General features: G+C 48.8%; 1 protein-coding gene across 4 annotated transcripts; it reads right to left on the bottom strand.

The window, feature by feature from the left end:
• Positions 1–3,133: 3,133 nt before the first annotated feature.
• Positions 3,134–22,016, bottom strand: TSKU (tsukushi, small leucine rich proteoglycan). Of its 4 annotated transcripts, none has more exons than XM_039561695.1 (3): positions 21,764–22,016; positions 19,184–19,266; positions 3,134–6,506 (listed from the first exon to the last, which is right to left on the bottom strand). In XM_039561695.1, the coding sequence occupies exon 3, from the start codon at positions 6,497–6,499 to the stop codon at positions 5,441–5,443; it is 1,059 nt and encodes a 352-aa protein (XP_039417629.1). In that variant the 5' UTR covers positions 6,500–6,506; positions 19,184–19,266; positions 21,764–22,016; the 3' UTR covers positions 3,134–5,440. The 4 variants fall into 4 exon arrangements, with proteins under 4 accessions (XP_039417629.1, XP_039417634.1, XP_039417638.1 ...); XM_039561700.1 differs by lacking the exon at positions 21,764–22,016 and adding an exon at positions 21,001–21,313; XM_039561704.1 differs by lacking the exon at positions 21,764–22,016 and adding an exon at positions 19,832–20,718.
• Positions 22,017–22,707: the final 691 nt, after the last annotated feature.

Genomic DNA, 22,707 nt, shown 5'->3' with positions numbered 1-22,707 from the left:
ACAATCTCTTTGAAATGTAGGTTCAAATTCCCAGCACGGGCCCAGTCAATTATCAGCGAGTGCTGTGACACTTCCACTGCTAACGAGGAAGAGGAGGGAGGGGAGCATGCGGCGCAGAGGTCCAGACAGGCAGCAGCGGGGGTTAAAGGACATCTCCACAGTGGTGGGAAAGTTACCAGGATTTTTTTCAGGCTGATTAACCCTTCTGCAGTGCACCCAGAGTGGAGGCTGGACCACTGGAATGGGTGGAGCTGGGCAGGGTGGCAGCGCATTCCCCTGCCCAAACCTCTTTGCATCTGGCAGGGCTTTTCGGAGGGATGCACAGCGCCTGGCACTGCGGGCTGCTGCTTTCTCCAGGGTGTTTCTCTGTGGCAGCATGAACCACTTTTATTTTAATCCCATTAATGAAAGGCGGTGAGTGCAGGGGTGGGGATGGGGCAGGAGGGGGGGTGGGTTTGTTTTGGCGCTGAGGATGGGTGCACACAGGCATACAAATGCTGGGAGACAAAGGCTGTGGTTAAGGGCTGGTACTCTACCTCCCTGCTTATTACAGGAAAGGATTTATCTGATGGCCTAGTTTCAGCTCCAATTTTCCATCTTTTAATCAGGTTCCCAGGTCTGCTTGTCCACTCAAAAAGGGAAGGAAGAAGAAATCGCGGGGTGATGAAGCAGGAATAATACTCTATAAACATGCATGGATCAGAGTGTATTGTTGCCCCAAAACTTTCCTAGGAGGCAGATCCCAGGGTAGGCAGAAGGATTATGCCCAGCCATGCAGCATTATTTTCTGGCATGGCAAGAGTGCATCCGTGCTTTCCCGCCTGACCAAGCCAGGGTTGTGTGAAACAAACGTGCTGGAAATAAAAACCTTCTGCAAAATGGAAAATGTACAGAGGAACAGCTATTTTTAAAAGGGACAGCACTTACTGCTGTTACGAAGTCAGTCACATAATCAGTCAGCAAGGGACTTCTGTGGGCTGACAGCTGACAGCCAGGAGAAACGGCTCCAGCAGACTGATGAGAAGAAAATGAGAGTTTTTGGGTACTGAGAGGTGCTTATTTTCTAATAAAGAGAAGAATTGCTGTCCTGTGCTGCCCTGGGCACAAGGCAGATAGGGGGAAGTGACCCTCACTCTCTTTCCTCATGCACTGGAAAGGAGGGGCAAGATGCTGATAACTCTCCAGCAGACAGAACACCACAAGCAAACGCCAGCTCAGTCACTTCTTCCTCCTCCCTAACCCAGCCTAGCCTTATTGCTGAGCCTCTGCTGAGGTTTTCCTGCTTCTAAAAATGTTGAGCCTCTAATTAAAACGCCCATCTTGCTTGCCAGGGCAAACATATCTGGCTGCAGAGCTGAGGTGTTTGTGGAGACAGCCAAAGCTTGCAGCTAACCAACCTGGCTGGCTTTCCTGGCATGGGTGACTGTTGATGCCTGACACCAGGCGTCCATTACACTGTGTTATCAAGCTGACTGAAAGCTTGAATGAGGGCCTCCTCAACTTATCCAAGCCTGAAGCCCCCATGTGCCCTTCCTCCTCTGTGGGGACATCAGTGCTGTTTCAGGTGTTCGTGCCCCACTGGTGCAGAGGGAACACACGTGGGATGGATGTGGGGGCTCCTGTTGCTGGTAGAGGCTTGCCTGTTTCTTCCCATTCAGAGGACTTTGGAAAGGCTGTTTAAATAAGAAATAATAATCGAAGCAATATTTTAATTAACAATAATTGAAATAAGTCATTAATTAAATAATGAATAAAAATCAGTAGCAAAATAAGATGTTAAGGCAAAGGGGCAAAGGAGTACTGGCAGGGACAAGGTCTAACAGAGTGCTGGAGCATCACATATGTGGGGCATTCACAAGGAAGTGGGAGCATACAGCTTCAGACCCATGGGTCCCAGGACAGTGTCCTTCCCCAGGAGAGGAGGACATTCTCCACCGCTTTGACTGAGCCCACACCCCAGGGCAGAAGTGATTCCATCCCAAAGGAGTGTGGTGGTGTAGCTTCATGGTCACAGCCATGTGGTGGATACCAGAGGAGCAGTCATCTATAACGGCTGGTGGTGGCTTTTCCCTTACAGTCCATAATAGTCGTGTGAGCAAGATTTGGCCTTCTCTGGTGATCTCACACCCCAGGCTATTGTCTGACTACCTTGTGCGCCATCCTGAAGGACAGGGCAGTTCAGGGAAACAGATAAAGAACCAACAGTTCCTTCTGGGCAGCCTGCAAGTCTGCCTGCCTGGATGGAAGATGCAGTTGTTCCTTCAGGCTTGGGAGGAACAGGAACACTGCAGCTTCCCAGAGGCAGTTTCCTCAGCGGTTCTCTAATTGCACCACCTTTACACACAGCACCAAGAAGCATTTAGAATCAAATATGTTATTTAAGAGCAGGAAGACCCCTCCGGAGAGGTTTCTGTTTATTCTTTAGGTGCAATGGCTCTGCATGGTCTCAGCCCTCTGTGCAGCGGCCCCAGCTCTGCAAAGGAGTGTGCTGAGACTGGATTATGTGTATCTCACTGCCAGAAGCTCTGTGGTCTGTCACTGTTCAGCTTTCTGTGCTGCGGCATCGCTTCTGCGCCCCTTTGCTCCCTTCCACCTCCACAGAATCATAGAATCCTTAGGGATGGAAAAGACCTTTAAGATCATCAAGTTCCACCACTAATCCAGCACTGCCAAGTCCACCATTAAACTGTATCCCTAAGCACCACATCTACATGTTCTTGAACATTTCCATAGTTTTGTGGTCTCTCTCCACATCATTCCCCCCACCCCGATGCAAATCCAGCCTTCCAACATTAGCAGACTGTCTCCCAGATTGGTCAAATCCATGAAGAGGTCTCCACGAGCTTTGAGCAGGTCCTGGAGCAGGGAATTTGCACTACATACTCTGTGCTGCTTCACTGCCATGTGTTCCTAATTTCCTTCAAGTCAACCAGTGAAGCTCTCAAGCCTTTCCATCACTGAAGAGCACAGTGAGCCAAGCACCATGGGACAAATCCTGCCCCTAGTTTGGAGATGCAACACCCATGAGGGCGATGGAGATCAGCGGAGCAAGGAGAGAAGCTATGTCGCACTTCAGACCCAGTGACAGCTGCCACCTGCTCAGCACTAAAGCAATAAATCTGGGGGATCTGGGTTTATTCTCCTCCAAATCACTTTATTATGTTGTGAGTAACCACAAAGCCTTACAATGCTGCAGAGGTTCTTTAGGAAAACAAACACAGCGACAGTATTTGCCAGCTTTTGCTAAGACTAGTTTAGCTAGCAGCTAGCATGAGATTACACAAGGAAATCTTGCAGTCTTCAACTGGATTGTCACATTGGGTTTTAAATTTACCACAGTGCTGCAAAGACAGTAACTTTGACAGTAGGTGATAACCCTAATGTTTCATCTATGTACAGACTTAAAAAATTAAACAATTTCTTTTTTAAAAATACATTTTCTGCCAGCAGAAAATAATTCACTTAAAAAGGCAAGAACCAGTAAAACCCCCACATCCTTCCTCAGAAACTGTCCCTGCCTTGCAGTGCAGTTTGTTCCTGTTCCCCTCCAGATCTCTGCCCACAGGCAGCCCCATTGCCTTTTTAAGAAAATCAACATGTTTCCTGTGATTTTGAAGGCTGGCCAAGCATTGCAAAGGCTCAGTAGAGGGGAAAAAGCCCCGAAACTGAAGGAAGGGGTAAAAATCCCACCCTAAGGTCCCCAAACAAATGATTGAAATGGAGATAGATGGAAGTTAAGTGTTGACTCTGACTTTTATGGAGTCAGTGGGTTTGGGCAACAGGGTTTCCACTTTCAAAGATTTTTGGGGGTATGAGGGCAAAATCTGAGCTTCCCCCAACACTCCCAAGGACAGTTGTGAGATAAGTTTATATCTGCAACACCTTTACATGGATCTCCCTCAACCAAACATTGAAGGTGGCCCTGATACAGGGCTGGGTTTAGAGACCAAACCGCAGATCAGCTCGAGCAGGACCCCCATCCATAACATCCCATCCCCCCGGACAGAGAGTGCCAGATGTGGACCAGACCTCAGCAGACACCTGCATTGCTCCTATAAGCAAATTGAAGGCTTCACATATGGCATTGAGCCATGCTGTGCTGTCTTCTCCCACTTCCTCCTACACTGGAGAAAAAGAGGGTCCAGAGAGGTTCCCCTTTGCAGGCATTTCAGCAGTGGAGGAAAAAAAAAAAAACTGAGTAAACCTTTGGGGACCAGGATTTTTATCAGATTTCAGTTTATCAGATTCACTTGGCAACACAGGACCTGTGTGAGTGAAAGAAAAGCCACAACTCTGGAAAAAAACCCAAAGATCTTTTCTCTGATAAGCAAAGTGCTCTGGGGCCACAGGCATCAGTGTTAATTCTTCCCCGGCACATTCTCAAGAGTGTTTTGGCACTGGAAGTTGCCTCACATATGCCCAGATGAGCTGCAGATGTGTTCAGATGGGGAGTGTCAGCCTGGAAACAACTTACTCTCATATCCTCTAGGTCTGGGTCTTGGTTTGATAAGGTCATCAAGAAAGAATCCCTGTCAAAGTTTCCTTCCAAGCTTCCCCAGGAAGGGAGGAGGGATTATTTTCCTTTTTTTTTTCTGAGCTAGGCTACATGATCTCTTCCCTTTGCAACCTCCTTCATCAAGGGCTAGTTCCTGGATGAGACGTGGTTGTTAGCAGATCCCTCTGCTTCCCTTCCTCTGCTGCACATCATCTCTGACCAATGGCTCACTGAGGTTAAAAAGACAGGAGGTTGCCAAAACTGGGCCTAAGTTAATTCGACATGAAAAGGATCAAGGTGGGAAAACAAGGAGAAATTGGTGGGAAAATTTCTCGACTTCCTCAGTGTTTGTTGCACACCTATGCAAATAACATGTAAAACCCAGCACATTAGGTGCACCCTGTATTCAGGTTTGTCTGGAAATGTTTCCTCAAGACTGAAAGTGCATGACAGAGAACAGGGTGCTGCTAATGAAGGCAACATCCAGAAGGCACATTTTGGGAAATAATAATTAAAAGAAGGATGATGCGTGGGTTTGTAAGCAAGCAGCTACAGAGCTGGTACATTTTGGTGTGTGCTCTGCAGAGATGTAGCTTTGCTCCTACAAACATATCTGAGGCATGAAGGGTTTGCTCCAGACTAACTGTTCTGCCCTGGGACCTGCAGAGCAACTTGTCCCCACATTGTCCAGCATTGCTGCTCTTGGGCCAACAGGATGAGTGAGGACCTCAATGCACCGGGTAAAATCTGGAGCCAGCAGATAATGCGGGCTGAGATTTGAGAGTTTATAAAATCCACAAACAATCAACTATTGGCAAATACAAATATATAAATTATTGACAGTTTTACAAAAGGCACACTGCAAGCCATCTCAGTCCGACACCTGTACAAGTCTCGTGGCCCCTCCACCCTCCCTGCTCCACCCCTTCTTCTCCCCAGCTTTCATCACAAAACATAAGGCGCTGCTGCTACGGACCCATGGCTGTCATGGCAACTGAGGACTTCTTTTTTGGTCAGCCCAATTTGTCGGTGGTACTGTCCTTCTTTGATGGTCTTAAGACACTGTATGTCCTTCCCTAAGGTGATGCTTTTGATGGAAGGCAGGTATTTCAGCAAAGTCTTTGGCAAGGATGACACGCCTGTCCCAGAGAGGTTGAGCTCTTGTAGGGAGTTCAGACCAGAGATAACTTCAGCAGTCAGTGACTTCAAGTTGGGATTGTTGGATAAATCCAGAACCTGGAGGGCTTGGAGTTCCTTGAAGCTATGAGGAGATAACTCTCTAAAGCCACGCAGGCCACTGAGGGATAAATGAATCAAGTCTTTCAGCCCTGCAAAGTCTCCTTTCTCAACCTTAACCAGAGGGTTTCCATCAAGGTTTAAATATCGGAGAGGAAGGCCTTGAAGGTTTGGTACAGATGTTAGCCTGTTTCCGGAAAGATTTAAGTTCTGGATGTTAGGGATGCTCTTTTCATGGTGCCTTGTAATTGTGCTGAGCATATTATTGGATAGATCCACATTCAGGGATTTGCCTTGACCTTTTGAACTAAAAATGTCCACAGCTATATCCAAAAGTTTGTTATTGCTCAAATCTATGTCACCTAGAGGAGAACTGGAGAAACAGTCCTCTGGAAGGACTTCCAGAGAGTTGTGACTCAGGTCCAAGGACTCCAGGTACCGAAGCCTGGAAAATGTTGTGGAGGAAATCTTGGCAATTTTGTTGTAGCTCAGGTCGAGACTCACCAGGGTGGTGTATCCAGGGCCAGTAAGCATCGATTCATTTATTGTTTCCAGTTTGTTTGATGATAGATCCAAGTAGGAGGTATCCAGAGGGATTGGGACAGGAACAATGTGTGAGCCTATTCCACTGCAGTCCACCTTGGTCAAGCTGAAGCTGTCAAAGAGACCAAAGGTTTCCACTTCGCAGTGGCAGCCAGGGAAGCAGGTTTTGGTGGTACCAAAACAAGGAAGGAGAAGCAGCAAATTGAACCAGGCCAGGAAATGCATTGTTCTCCTGGAAAACAAGGCAATAGAAAAACAGATTTAATTGCTGTAGAAATTACTTTATGAAAGATATTTTACTGTTTGACTCATGTAGTCTTGTCCTTTCTCTTTACAGAGGGAGAGATTAAGCATACCCTTAAATAGCATGGATATCCCAAAGACTTTGTCTCTCATGTTATGAACCCAGTGGGAACTTAATGGAGAAAATAAATTGGGTCAGCAGTCTTTACAGATGTAATCAAGTGGAGACAAAACTGGAAATGAGCTGTAAGAACAGTAGGCTACCTTAAAGCATGATCTATCAAGCATGTATGATTTTGAGCGGACCATGGAAGAAGCTAAATGACAGCTCAAACGCTGAGTCATTTTACAACCTGGCAAACTTCAGCACACAGAGGTCCTTCATGTCAGGGCATCCCTGTGAGATTTGGGAGCACTGACTTCAGGACCCTGCACTGACAGTTTGGAGAAATCATTTAGGCTGTGGGAGCCTTTGGTGTCTAAAGACCTTACTGGGAGAGGAGAAACCAAAGCTCCATTCAAATTTCCTACAGGCAACAGCATCCTCAAAACAACACCCAGGATGAAGAGCTAAAAAGGCCAGCTCCTTATTGCCCAAATTGACATCATATCTCCCTTGCCTGGACTTCAGATGCAAATTTAGAAGTTTTTAGGTAGTTAAGATCATGGATTTGTATCAGGTGATGGTGGCAGCTCCTAGCAGAGCAGAGGAACCAAGGCTTGTTCAGTCTAACCCAGCCTTTGCTGTGGTGGGCCCAGCCCTCTGCACAGTAGAGAGAGATAATTTGCTTCATTACAGTCTTTGGGGAGCCTCTGCTAATTACATTAAGTATTCTCTCTGATTAACAATGCCAGCAAGCAAGGAGTTCTCTCCACTGCTTTGGTCTTGACCCTTCTCCCTCCAAGACATTTCTGTCCCTCCATCATCTCGCACAAGAGAAGCAGAGAGCTGATCTGCACCCCCCAGCTTTGCTGAACCTCTTCAGATCACATCCTTGACATCTCGTCCACACAACAGTGGGCAACGGCAGCTGCATGGTTTCAAGAGACAGCCAAAAGAAGCTTTATCTCTGTGTCTCTGGAGAGGGTAAATAGGAGCATGTCAGCATCCTGCAGGTCAACAGAGGCAGCAAGGACTGTCCTCACTGGTTCCTATTGCAGTCATGGGTGATGACTCCTCATGCCTTACAAACAAGGTCTCCAGAAGGCTGGAAACAGAAAATCTCACCAAACTTGACAAACAGATCCATCAGCACTGGTCAGATCCATCAGCACTGGTCCTTGGCTACACTGCTGGCCATAAACAGACATTCACGTGCCAGCTGCTCATTTAACAAGAAAAGAGTAAAAGAAATCCCCTTTAAATGAACGCTCCCATCCCCACCTCAGCCTCCCTGGTCTCTGCTCTTACCTTTCCCACCACTGTTCAAAAGCACTTCATTAACTTCCTTGCGGTATCACCTTTCCCACGCACCCTTTGATCTGGCTGAGACTCCTTCCTCACAGCCCTTGTACCTTCCCAAGACCATTTCCTAGAAATTCGCACTTCATCTCCCCTCACCCACCCCTTGTCATCAGTTTCTGTCCCTTCTCAGCATGGTCTTCTTGGCCCTGCTCTCATTCCCAGGACACTGACTGGGGACTACTTCCAATGAGCAAAACAAGCGCAAAGGGGGAAAAATGTTGCAAAAATACTGTCCTGATCACTGATGTGAGTTGTATGGCAGTGTCTTCCAGATCTCCTGCAAATAGACAGCAGAGATTGGGACTCTGGCCAAATTGCCTGCAACTAAACCATTGCTAAAGGCCAACTCATAATCCTCCAGGGTCCATTATTCTATAGAAACAACAGAAAATTGGTAAGATGAGCCCTACTCTCAGCCCATCTCAACTGTTTCCTGAGAAAACACATATATGTGCAGAGGGGACACAGCGGGAAGGGCTCTTCTCTGCAGACACATTCCCAGATATCCCTTTCCTGACGACATCAAGGCTGATCCCCCCTGGTTCTGTGCAGACAGATATAGCTTGCTGCCTTATGCAGTCCCTCCTAAAATAAATACTACTCTTATTATTTTTTTTCATGAAGCTGCTTTTGGATTGCACTGAATTATTTTATTACCAGGGGCAGTTAAAACAGTGGGGAGCTCCTTGTAAACTAAAACTGCAAAACCTCAAATGTGAAATGTCTCACGTACAGAGAAGTACCCACAGTGGTGTCAGCCCAGTCTACTGGTATTTCTTCTCCCAAATTCCACCCCGTGGCTATTCCCACTTGATGTCTCAACATGGAAATCCCCTCCCAACTTCTCCCTCAAGTATGCAGCTCAGTTCCTCATAGAACTGTTTCAGCTCTGGTGGGAGCTGGATCATACACCAGGAAGTCCAAAGGCACACCAGCATGAAATTTTACTTTCTGAGCACTGCTAAAACCTTCATGGGCTCCTTCTGGGTCATCTGAACAAAAGTAAGAAAAAAATCCAAATCCCTAATATAACTGGGAACAGACTTTTAATAGGGCCTGTAGTGATAGGACTAGGGATAATGGTTTTAAACTAAAATAGGGGTGATTTAGACTAGACGTAAGGAAGAAGTTTTTTGTGATGAGGGTGGTAAAACACTGGCACATGTTTCCACAGAGAGGTGGTAGATGCCCCATCCCTGGAAGCATTCAAGTGCAGGTTGGATGGGGGTCTGAGCAACCTGATCTAGTTGAAGATGTTTCTCATTATTGTGAGGAGTTGGACTGGATATCCTCTAAAAGGTCTATTCCACCCCCAGCTATTCTATGATTCTATGAATTGAGAGGAGAATTAAAACCATTGCTGGGCTTTGATATGCAGCTGCTCACTTTTGTGTGAGCTGTGCCCTTTTGACATGGGAATTCCCTTCCTGATCAGTCTCAAAAATGATTGCCAGAAGTGGGCAGATACAGTGACTCCCACTGCAACATCCATCACTCCAGCCAGCAGCAAAGACAAAACATTACACAGCTGAAGTGCAGTACACAAAGCTCAGCTGAAGTATTTGCACAGCATCTATTGCCTCTCCCCTCCTCACAGCACTGCCACAGATTGTCCCTTACTGGGTCTGCAATTGCTTTGCAGATGGGATACCATCCATTAGTACCAGTTAAAAACTCCCTTATGGAGCAGCACGGAGCATCATAGGCTAACATGCCACTTGGTTAATAGTTCTGACAAAAGATGGGAGAAATAAAATTACTGGTCACCTTCCAGTCCAAGAAAGAGACTCTTGCATTGCCAGATAATCAGCAAAGAGCTTAGTCAGGTACAGGCATGTTTTATCATTGTGTGGAGCAATCGATAGCTCTCTTTGAAATGGGAAAAGAAACACACCGCAGGCATTTACAGTTCTGTGTACAGTGTGTATTTGAAACTGCACCAAAATGCCTTTGGATTGCTGCCCACGAGCTGCTTTGTTGATAAAGGCAGGAAGCCAAGGTATCCCCTTGTAAAAGGAAGAGGAGTCATCGTCTTGCAGCACTGGGGAGATTCATTTAGGAAAACACTCAAGAAACCACCGGCACCATCACCTAAGATAGTGAGGGGAAAGTCACCGGGAGAAAGCAGCCAACCCTGGGGCTGGTTCAGCCATGTCCTCTTCATTTCTATGGCTCTTGAGGTGTGGAGAGATCCCAGTATAAGATCTGGCTGTCTGGCAGCTCTAGGGGGTTGTTATACCTGCTGATTGCAATAGGAGCTGCTGGGGGTGCAATATCATCCCCCACATTTCAGGTGCCTGTAGTGACTGCAGGGCTCTGGTCTTTATATCCTGCTCATCCTTTCTGCCAGGCAAATATTCTGAGACAAGCCTAAGGAGACCCCGTGGTGGTTAATGGAGCCAGTGTTGGACCAAGCTCCTAGCAGAGTGCCAGCCTTCTCCCCTGATCCCACATCTCTCCTTGAGCCTGCAGATGCCCGTATGCCTTCTCCCTGCTATGCTCATCCACTGCATAGCTGTGTGGCAAGACACACACAGAAGACTCGCACTGAGATTTCCCAGCCAAAAAACCCCCAATATTAAAACCAGACTGCAGAGGAATTCCAGGTCTCAGCTGGTGGTCAGGGAGCGAGATGGGAGAGAGGAAAGCTTTGTTACAGTGTCGTTGCAAATTCACACTTCTCCCTGCACTCCTCTCCCTTAAAGACTTTTCTCATTAGGGAGATCAGCTGACACATGCCCCCATGGATGAAAGCCCATTGCTTGGGGACTGGTCCCCCTCTTCAGGAATGCTGATATTAAGAGGATGCTACCTAGGCTACCTCCAGTTGCCCTGGCAACCACCAATCTGGAATTCCCCATAGCAAAAAATCAATGACTAATTAAAGAAATAACACAAGGGGAGGTGTTTTAAAGTTTGCTGTTTGATGGAGTCAGGAAACAGCTGCCCCATTCTTCTCTTTTCATTCCCTCAGCCTCCCTGAACACGCCTCTGAACGAAGCATAGGCTGAAATGCAGCTGGGGTTGGGGCTAAAGGCGCAAATTCACCCAAAGAAGCTTGAGGTACATGGGTAGGAAGTGCAAAAAAAACCCCAAACCACCAGGGTGTCTCTATGGTGGGGTGAAGAGAAAGAAATTGCTCATGAAGGGGATGAAACCAACCTAAGACCAGACACATCCCTGGAGATGTCCCTCTCTCCCTTGTCCATGAGAGAGTAGGATGCCCAGTCTCCCTGGTTACGGCTTCCCACCCCATTCTTGGCTTCATCTTCCAAACCCTAACCCCACCCAATAACTAGGTGCACTTGGATGAACCAGCTCACTCATCCAACAAAACCCCCTCTAATCTTCCTCTTTCCCCTTTGGTGGGTCAGTTTTCCAACCAACTCAGGTGACCGGCCACAGGGTTACCAGCTCTCACACAGGAGTGGGGAAAACAGAGTCTGCCTTTTTCACAGCAGCCCACAACTAGACCAGTTTGGATTTGACATGAATCTGTAAAGCATGGTGGACAGATGCTGGTAATTTCCAAGTTTCTTGCCAATACTAATTCTGGATTAGCAGAAAATAGAGCAAATTTCAAATAAAAAAGGCAAAAAGGAAGGGCTGAAGTCCACCTATCCCAAATAAGAGTTGTTGTTCTAGCAAAGGACAGAAGAGTTGGATTAGCAACAGTATTTCAGGAGGAAAATTTTGGGATTGTCTTCTGTCTCTTGTATCAGCCAAGTGAAGAAATAAACAAAGTCTTTACAGCAAAGCTCACAAGGCCCACTTGGCTGCCAGCACTAATTGGGGTCAGGGGAAAAGGAACGTTATTGGAAAGTGAAACAAGTGCATAGGTTATGATAAAGGCCATAAATCCTCCAGACTGAAGGGGGAAAAAAACAAAAAAGAGAGAGAGAATTGACTCTCTCTCTCTTTAAATATCTTGGAGGCTAAGTGGCAGCTGGGACAGCAGCTCCAGAGCACCAGAATGCTCCAGAGTTGCTTCTCGACAACAAAATTGCATAAGAGACCTTTCCCCACCTTCTCCACCCATTAATTATTCTGTAAAATTAGAATAATTACTGACTAAAGTGCAGCACTAGCAGCAGCTACACTTTTCCAGTGTGGACTCTCCCGGGCTGAGCCCAAATGACGCCACAGATGCAATCGCGGTCGGGTCTCCAGATCCCATATGCCAATTTGAGCAGGCAGCAAAACTAGCTCAAACCAGCCTACAGCCAGAGACCATTAAATCCTTACTGCAGACACACACCCCTCCCATAATAAAGAGGCTGCTGCTGACAAGGTTACTCTTTTTTTGTTGTTGGTTATTCTCATGTGAATCTATTGAAAGTAAAGGTCATTCAGGCTTTTGCTTCGCCTGCTTCAGACTGCCTCTTCCTGCAGAAGGGCTCCCCACACAAATGCCACAAAGAGCTCCCAATAAATATTATTAAACCCCACAGAAAAAATTTTGATGTAAATTGGAACAATGTTTTCTGACCTGCTTGTTGCTTTTTGTTGTTTGCTGGTTTGGGAGGCACTTTGCAAACAGTCCTGGTTTTATACTCAGAGTTTGAGACTTCCTGGGTTTGCGGAGAGGAGAGCTAATGGGAATCCAAGAAGCATCTGGTTTTTATGTGTGATCCTGCATTTGTTAGATGGGTTTGAGAGAGTTCAGTGGAGTTACTCCAGGTGTCAGTGACAGCAGGATGAGAATCAGTCCCTTGGCTCTTCCAAATTGCACTTGATTTTGTGGAGGCCTCCATCAGGAGACATTGCACAGGTCACTTTTAGGGGATAAGTTATCACCCTTCACTTCACACTGGTGGTTTTATCAGTGGGAACTGCAAAGCTGCTTAGAACAGCAGAGCTAACCCAAATTTTCCAATAGGATATGAAGACAGGGATTTGCAACCCTATTTCCCTCACCAGTGCATGCAAGCATTAGGATGAGGGGAAGCTCAGCCACTGGGGTGGTGACTTTAGCCCTTATGGCTCAATGTAAAGAGACACCAAGTGCTTGAGCAGGAGCGAAAAGGCATCCTGCAGGTGCCTGAATGCTTTGCGCCATGTTCCTGCTCCCTGAGAAAAATCAGAATGAAATGCAAGGAATGCCAAAGAAAAAAAGAAAAGGTTTTGCTATGAATTCCTTTATGTTTTAATTATTTTGCCTGGCAAGATCATGGAGCAGATCCTCATGGAAACTTTGCTAAGGCACATGGAAAATAATGAGGTGATTGGTGACAGCCAACATGACTTCACTAAGGGCACATCCTGCTGGACAAATCCCATGGCTTTCTATGACACAGTTACAATGTTGGTGGATGAGGGAAGAACAACTTACATTATCTACCTGGACATGTGCAAAGCATTTGACACTGATCCACACAACATAGTAGTCTCTATGGAGAAACATAGATTTGATGGGTGGATGACTCAGTGGATAAGGAATTGGCTGGGCAGTCACACTCAAAGAGTTAAAGTCAACAGCTCAATGTTCAAGTGGAAACCAGTGAGCAGCGGAGAAACTGGATAAACAGAGACAAGATGCTACTTCCTGATCTGGACAAGAGCCCCATTGCTCTGCATCAAGTGTGTCTTTGCAAGACTTAAATCTCATCAAACCCCATGGAATAATGGTCGTAGACAGCCAGAAGGGGCAAAGAACGAAAAAACAAGACACCATCCCACTTTTTTCCCAGACCTTGGTTATCTCCATGGGCTTTTCTCCTCTGTGGACATAAATTGCTGAGCCAAAACTTCAATGACTTTCCACAAAACTCTCCTTTAGGGAGATTTTTGTAGATGTTACAGGGGATGGGATAGATAAGATTAGCAAGGGCAAAGATAAATTAAGCATCAAAAGCATTTCACAACCCCAAAGGCAAAGCCAAGCAGCCCCTCAACCCACCACGCGGGCCACAGAGAAGACATGTGGGATTGATCTGGAGGGAACCCAGCACCTCCAAACCCTACAGCTCCACACTATGGGTCTGTTTTCAAACATGGAATCATTTAGGTTGGGAAAGACCGCTAAGATCATTGAATCCAGCTGTTAGCCCAGCACTGCCAAACCCACCACTAAACCATGTCCCCAAGTGCCACAGCTGCGCATCTTTTAAATATCTCCAGGGATGGTGACTCAATCACTTCCCTGGGCAGCCTGTTCCAATGCTTGACAACCCTTTCGGTGAAGAAATTTTCCCTAATTTGCAATATAAATATCCCCTAGTGCAGCTTGAGGCTGTTTCCTCTTGTCCTATTGCTTGTTTCTTGGGAGAAGGGACTGAAATGCTTGCTCGGCTGAAAGTCTCTGCTCTATTTTTTTAATGTAAAATGTAAAAAAAAAAAAAAAAAAAAAAATCCTTTATTTAATAAAGAAATGGATAGACTTATTAAAATAAATTTCGTTACAACTGTTAATGTCACAATTCCCATCTGCTTGCAAGAGGCCACAGATAATTTATCATCCTAGTGCTTAAACAGCTAGTAGTTTATTTCACTTGTGCAATCTTCCCCCTCTGGCATCCCTCATTCCCCCTGGAGAAGGAAATCAAGGTGCAGGGTGGTGTATTTTGGGATCTGAGAAAAGGAAAACATGTGCAGGCAGGTCTGCCAGCCCATACAGTAACTTGCAGCTCATTTACATCCATGGCTGAAATACAATTTCTGCCACATCAAGAGCTTCATGCCTTGAAAAGATGCATTTTCTGAGGGAAGAGCAGCCCAACTCCAGGGAATTTTGCCTCAAGTGGGAAAACGTTGGTGCCACGTCCAGCACAGGAAAATTAGGAATTAAATCACCGTGGCATCGGGATTTGCAGAAAATTCCCTCTTCTCTGCTCAGCCCAGAAATCTGTCAGCTTAATAGCAGTTTATTTCCAGGTGGAGGAATTAGTGTCCTGTGGCTTTTGAAAGCAATTTTGCTCTCCAGCCTCAAGTCAAGCTGTGCTTGTGCCCAGAGGGGGCATTCCCGAAAGGAAATTGTTTGCCAGGCCTCCTGAGTGGCTGGGGGCAGGGAAGGCAGGTGTTGGAGTGGTGTAGCACCAGGAGGGATTCACAGTATTTTCTGGGAGCAGGCAGGATCTGAGCATCCCAGCCCCACCATTGCCTCCTGGCTATTCCAGCTGCAGGACTGCTCAAACTGGGAGCTTTGGCAGCCACACCTGGTTCCCAGCAGCCCTGGATGCACGGAATCAGTCAAACAGGTGCCTGCAAGGGTTATAAGAGCTCAGGACTTTCTCCTGCTTTAGAATCACTTCTGGCATGACCACCCTGAATTCTTTTACCCCTAACAACTCCTATTACTCGTCCTCTGAGCTCTGCTTGTTAACTGTGAGCATTTCCAGGAGCAGGAGACCTCAGTATCCTGGCACTCGCTGAGTATAACAGAGACCTCATCTCGGCCAGGAACACAAATATTTTCTTAACCATCTCAAACTCAGCCTGGACAGAATTTTTATCATAGCGACATGTCCCAGAATGGGAGGTCTCTGTTATTTTGGCACAAACTCGGGAACAGACCAGCCCTTCACACAGTGCTTCATAGCCAAAGGAGAGGTTTACACAGAGTTTTATGCCAGTCCTAATGCATTTTGCTATAGAAAGACCGGGTGACGCTACCTGCCCCATCACCTCCAGTGCCCAAGAACACACTGTGAGGCACGAAGGGAGCCTGCAAGTACCCAGGCTTTACCTAAATCACAGCATTAACCTTGGGAGGATTAAATCTCCTTCTTTCTCAACTAGTCAATTACTGAAAGCAAAAATGATCCCAGCAACCCTCTCCTAGAGCCTCAGCCCTTGGAGACGCTCACCTGACAGCCAACCCTAGACGGTTCCTGTGCTGGCTCCTGCCACGATGATACTTTCTTGCTGCACTCCAGCTCCTGGAGACATGATATAATTCCAGAGGAATGCACTCAAGGATGAGCACCATATGCTAGAGAGGAACGTTAAGAGGTGCAGCATGGGGAGAGGAAACCTCCTACCCACGACAGATACTTCTTGGTTTTAGCTGTTAAAAGAGCTAATGAGCCATGTCACTGTGCCCAGCTGGGATATGCCACATGCCTTGCATGTCCCTGGGATGGCATGTACCATGTTCCATGCCAAGGAAGTGCAGGTTGCAAGGACCCACCAACAGCTCTCTGGTCAATGAGGGAAAGGTGTGATGCCTATGGATGTACCGCACATCCCTGACCTGGATTGCTTCCAATCTCCCCAGAGGGCTGGCCTGATCTGCAGAGAGACCATGCTGCTTGAATAGACATTGATGGGTTCCCCTGGAGAAGATGAGCTAGGCAGGGAGAAGGAAGCAAAAGAGAGGATGGAGGAGATGATACATCCCAGGGTGATGCCTCTGCTCTTCCTGGTGAGACACATCCCACTAAGGGCAAACAACTCATCACAGCCCCATCATCCTGTATCTCTAATGGCTTTCCACCTCTTTCTCCTTGAATCATAGAATCATTAAGCTTGGAAAATACCTGTAAGATAATTAAATCCATTACAACAGAGGTGGCTGCAGATCAGGTCCAAGTGCTGCCTCCAGTGGCATGCCTTGGTCATGGTTCAGCTAGCACTGGAAATATCATGAGAAAGCAGAGGGAAAAGAAATTCAACCTGGCTGGGAAACACCTCCAGCCCTGGCAGAAGGATTTTAAGAGGACCCCATGCAGCTTTATCTCTCTGAAAGGCAGCAGCTGCCAATCTCCCTTCTCCTATCAGCCCTGCGGGGCTGCTGACTTCAGTAAGGAAGGGCAAAGAGAGGAGACTGGGAGTTAAGCTGGGTGCCCCTTGGCACTGCTCCAGCTGGCCCAGGGATTCTTTGTGGGCTTTTTATTTATTTTTGTGGTTGGGTTTTTTTTCCATGCACAATAATCTCTAGGCCCCTTTGCCGTCTGTGGCTCTCAGTGTGCAGCTGCAGACCCTCCGCTGAGGAGATAATAAATACAATCCTGGCCATTATTGTTGCAAACAGCACAGCTGGAGGCTCCCATCTCATTCCCCTCATGGCCTTTCTTCACCCCCCCCTTCCAATAAATTCTTGCATCGTGATGCTGCAAACAATGAATGCCAGTGAAACTGCTCGGTAGAGCATCAGCTGGGGCTCCAGGAGCTGCCCCCAACCCCAGTGAAGCACATGAGACATTTACTACAACCTTGGGTCTCTACAAGGTTTGGGAAGGGGCGATTTGGGGAGGGGGAAGGGGTGTAGGTAGAGCTGATAAAGGGTTTGCCATTAGTGTGTCATCCCCACCATGATTCCCACTGGAGATGATGCTTCATTGCCCCCACAATGTGTGATATCTCCTCAACTCTTTTCCTCCCTCCTTGGCCCAGAATCCTCCAGTCCCTCTTGGCTGGTGCAGGATTTTGGAGAAAGATCATCTGAAGTGGGTTGGGAGAGCATTTCCCCAGCAGGACCAATTTCTCACCACTGATGTACTATGAGTCCCCATTTGTGTGCCTCAGTTTCTCTCCTGACACTTTAAGGATGACTAGCACTAGGTCCGAGAGGTGTTCACTCCTGTGTGGGGGTAGGGCTGCCATCCCCAGGTTTAAGTCCCACCAGTTTAACTGGGAAGGGAGGACAAGCCAAGGTGGCCTGGTCTCACCCCACACAGAAGTCCCCACTTCTGCCACTGCCATAACTGGTCCAGCCAAATGTCACCACTGTCCTTGGGCACCATGTCCAGCTCCTGCCTTCCTGGACGCTCTAGGGACAGCAACCCTGCTTTGCCCTCTGCTAAATGGGCAGCCAGGCCAGGGGAGAGGGGACAGGATGGATGAAACTGGCCAGGTTCAGTTATCCTATAATTCTTTGAGTTGGAGATTTCTTGCAAGAGGTTGCAATGCTTTGGTCCCGGATAGACAGAGGGGCTGTACCTTGTATGTAAACTGAACTTTTGCCATGGGATTAAAGTGCTTTGGAGGGAGGATCTACTCCATCCTGCTATGTGAAGTTTCGCCTCACCATGCTGACTGCTATAGAAATCTCATTCTCAAGGATGGGAGGAAAACAGGCAATTTTGGGGTCAGGGACATGTCCTGCCCCACTTGGAGACAAGTGACACAAGTCCCATGCACATGTGTCACATCAGACCTGATGGGGTGGAGGAATCATGTCTGGTTTGACCCATCTGTCACAATAGGAGTTTGAGTCTCAATTTTTCCTGAGGAAGATTATCTTATTTGAAGTAAAAAAAAAAAAATTCCTTGAAAAAATAGTCCCCATCCCTGAAAGTGTTCAAGACCAGGTTGGACAGGGCTTTGAATAAACTGGTCTGGTGGAAAGTGTCCCTGCCCATGGCCGGGGTGTTGAAACTGGATGATCTTTAAGGTCCAACCCAACCCATTCTGTGATTTCTCTCCCCACCCCTGGGTTTGATCTGCTGGCAGGAATCAGGGGAAAGGAGAGGAGTCACCATCACAGAGACACAGACTGCAAAAAAGAATCAGGAAGGGAGAAAGGGGAAGGAAAAGAAACCCCACAGACACTGGCACTCAGATATTACGCACAGCACATGGCCCTCTGTCAGCTATGGTAAAGATAAAATGCTTTTTTCCAGTTTGCTGCTGCTCTGACAGATTTCCAGCCTGGTTAATACAACTCAGGAATGTCCCATGCTAAGGCAGCCAGGATGGTTTAATCTCTTGCAGTGTCCGCAAGCAGACAGGGAGGCTGGGGTGATTCCCAGAGCACATATTTCCTTCTCCCCTGCTGCACACCATGAATAAGATGGAAACTCCCAGGAAAAAAACAAAAAACCCAAAAAAACCAAAAACATATAAAAATTGCAATAAAAATTAAAATCTCAAGATTTCTTTGTAATGAATGGCTGAGCCATTCATACATTTGCCTCAATAGGTCCAGGTGCCAAGTTTTAGGACAAGAAGCAGCTTGCTCAAGCCAGCCTTTATCTCTTCCCAGCCCTCAACATCTCAGTGTTCGGAAGTTTCTTTTGATAGCCAAGGCAGCCAGCGCTGCGGCTACAGTGCAGAGCCCGGGGGTGCCAGGGGTCAGGGGGGCTGCTGGACAAGGATGCCTTGCCTCATCCCACCCTCCAGCCTCTGCTTCTCCCCACCAACCAGCTAACAAGAGAGGAGAAGGAGGAGGAGGAGAGATTGAAACAGGATAAAAAAAAAAAAAAAAAAAAGCAGTTAGGGATGGAGGGAAAACTCTAAACCTCCGGAAGACGGTGGCTCACCTTTTATTCCCAGCTCTGTCTTGCACAGGGGTGGCACGTACTGCTGCTCACTGTGTGGCTGGGGGAGCACAGGATGCTTTTGCCTATATTAAAAAAAAAAAAAATCCACAAAACCCCTAAAAACTTCTGCATGTTTTTTCTCTTTTCTCCCAATTTCCTCTCACCCATTCAATGCTGGTTTATTCCTTGCACTTAGTTGTAAAGAACAGGGGTGCAGAAGACCCTCACCCCAGCCCCGCAACCTTTCCTGCCAGTCCAGCTTGTCATCAGAAATTAATGTCCCCTGGGATGTCTGCCACATCCTCGTTCCCTTCAGGCATTTTGTTATTGCTCCCTACTGCCTCTGACAGCAGCTGCTCGAATTCATTCACAAACCAGCAACGTCTGCCCTGCTCCAGGATGCCGCAAGGGAAAATCCGCCTGAGCGCTGCCACCCAGCCTCCTGCCTACCCCGGTGTCAAGCATCGCTCACCCCGCGCACCCACCGCCTCTGGAGGAGGGAAGTGGCAGCTCCTCGTCGGGCCATTTATAACCCGCAGGAGAGCAGGCACCTCCCACGTCCTCTCCAGGACAGACACTGGGACTGGCTCCCTGGGGTCACGATGGGACAAGAGCCAGCCCCGCACCAGGGCGATGGCACACACTGACCCGCTTTGCCCGTGAGCGCCTGGCTGCCGACAGCGAGCCCCCAGCCAAGTTTAGCCTGCAAATCCTCCCAGGGACGTGCCAGCTTCCTCCGGTCCTTTCAGCATCTAACACATCCAGCGTGCTTCTTATTCCCGGAGAGATCGGCGAGGTGGTCCAACCCTGCCTTTCTCCGGCGCCTCTTCTCCCGGTGCTCGCCCGGCTCCTCGCCGCTGCAATAGCCCGATGCTGCCAGCCGAGCTTTGGAGCGGCAATCAATGCGATATTTCCGCGCAACGCCAGCGATCGGCACCGGCTGCCCTCCGCAGAGCAGTGGCACAGTGTCCACCCAGACAAGTTTCCTACTGTAACTTCAGTGAATGCTGTTATTCAGGAGAACGGCAGCTGATTTATCATGGCAGGCACACGGGGAGAGCTTTCCATTCGGGAGACCGGGGGCTGCTCGTCCCACTGCCGCGACGAGCACGGTGAGCTCAGCAGGGTTCGCTGTGCTTTCCTTACAGCCGTGCTCCAAGGTCTTCGCTGCCACGGAATCGAATTCACAAACCGTGCTGGGCAGCGTCGCTTAACGGAGGCGATGCCACTTCCCCACGACACAAACCACCAGCTCCATCCGCACCACCAGCTCCATCCCCACCGCTCTCCTCCCAGCCTTCCCAAATCCCGAGCGAGAGGAGTAAAGTTGACAGACCCTTTTGTTTCCAGAGAGCTTGGCACGTGTTGTGGTTTACTGAGCTAATAAATCTGCCGTGGGCTGCGCCTTTTAACGACTGCAGCATTAATAACAAGTTTCCTGGGAGCTGCTTAAAAGTTTACAAGGGTGTGTGCACTATCAGGGGAACCCCGGGCTTTCTGACCTCCTGCTTCAGAAGTCACACCCAGCAGCTTCTTTCATTCTTTCTTTCTTTCTTTTTTTTTTTTTTTTTTTTCCCCAGTGAGAGAATGAATAAATCTTGCTCTGCTTCCTCTCTCCCCTTCCCAAGCACACCTTCCCCTTCAGTTTAATCCACTTAGAGATGGGAAATTCCCAGGCAGGGAGCTTTTGCCATGCCTTTATCAATGGAACCCGGAGGAAAGGACCCCCCCCTTGCATCTTCCAGTTTCTTCACCCCACCCAGCCGTCCCCTCTAAGCTTTCCTTCCCTTCCCTCCCCTTCTCCTTTCTCCCCTTACCTTGAGTAAGCTGCAAAATCCTGCGAGCCTCCCAGCCCCAGAAACCCACCAAAAAGCTTCTCTTCGCTCCTGAGAGTGGGGGGGAGGGCCCGGAGAGGAGGAGGAGGAGGGAGAGGAGGGGAGACAGGGAGCCCTGTGTGAAATCAAAGCCCCGAAGCCGGGCACGGGAGGCGGTGCGGAGCCTCCAGCTGCTGCTCGGATTACTCTGCAGCCGTGGCAATCTCGAGCACTCTACAAACCACCATTCCACCGGGGGAAGGAGAAAGGATTCCAGCTGGAGACGCTTCATCCCGGGAGGGTAGCCGGGCTGGGGGCTCTTACGCACCCGCCTAATCTTGAAGTTACCTCTCTTGAAAAAACAGAGGTGGGGAAAAAGTAGTTTACCTCCACCCGAGACCTCTGTCCTTCCCCCTACCCTGCGCCCCCGGCCCCCGGCCGCTGAGCCCCCACGCGAGGAAAAACTCATCACACCAAAAAAAGTTTCCGCACTCTGAGATTGGGGAGGGCTCCCCAGCAGGCACCCCCGGGGCTGGCCCTGCACATCCCCTGGGAGGCGGCAGGGAGGGCTCAGCCCATTGCGGTACAGCTTCCCCCCTCCCCAAAAATGAGCCCCACGCTTCTGCACACTCGGGGAAGTTTTGAGGGGGGGTGCAGAAAGGGCATGCAGGGGCCAGAGAGGGGATGGAGGGCGCAAGGAAGGGGTGGGTGTCAGGGAGGGGATGCGGGGGGCAGGGAGGGCGTGGGGGCAGAGGGAGGGACTCACCGGGGCCGGGGTCGGTTCCCAGCGCCGGGCCGGTTCCCACGGCGGGGTGGCCGCGCAGCGCCGGTTCCCACGGCGGGAGCGGGCGCCGCCGGGAGCCGGCAGCGGCGGGGCTTGGGCTGGCTGTCCCCTTCTTCTCTCCTCGTTCCTCCTCGTCCGAGGCGTGCAGCTGGCCGGGCAAGCTGGCTACCGCTTCCCCGCAGGAGGAGGGAGGAGGGAGCTCAACAGATGGCTGCACACAAGGGAACATCTGGGAGGAGGAGGAGGAGGAGGAGGAGAAGGAGGAGGAGGAAGGAGGCAGGAGGCAGGACTTGTGCTAGACTGTGCCACTCCTGAGCTGGCAGACCCCCCTTAACAGGGGAAAGGGCCGGGGGTGGTGTCGAGCCGGCTTTGCGCACACACACAGCCCCCCTTCCTGCTGCTTTGCATCCCCCCTGGATAAAATTCCTTGTCGTTCCTTTGGTCTCTTGGGGATCACCCCGGAGTTACCCTTGCAGCACAACCTCATTTCCAGCCCTGACCTCTGCAAGGCTGCATTTGCAGGCGTGAGCTCTATTCCTGAACACTGCCGTCATTCAGTTTTCCAGGTGTTTAGAGCCAAGGTCAGCTCCAGCATCCCAGGGCACAGGTAGGACGAGGCAGCACCAAGGTTTGAGCAATGCCAGCAGGCAGGAGACTGGGGCTTACAAACTGTATGGCGCAACCCCTGAAATAGAATAAAGAAAAAAAAAAAGCCAAACAAAACCAGATACTAATCCACAGTTAGGGGAACAGAGAGTCTCAACCCATCACTGGAGGATAGGCAGTGCCTGGAGCTGTGAAAGAGCAGCCTTGTATCAGAATTCCTTGGCTGTTAGATGTAGCAGCCCAGTGGTGGCTTGAGTCATGACGGTGGTACTGGAAAGAGAATCAGAAGTCACAGATACACAGAATATTCTGAGCTGGAG

This window comes from Corvus cornix, chromosome 1 (assembly GCF_000738735.6).
Source record: "Corvus cornix cornix isolate S_Up_H32 chromosome 1, ASM73873v5, whole genome shotgun sequence".
Taxonomy (NCBI): Eukaryota; Metazoa; Chordata; class Aves; order Passeriformes; family Corvidae; genus Corvus; species Corvus cornix.
Note: the sequence above shows the minus strand (reverse complement) of the source record. Positions and strands in the feature narration are given on the sequence as shown.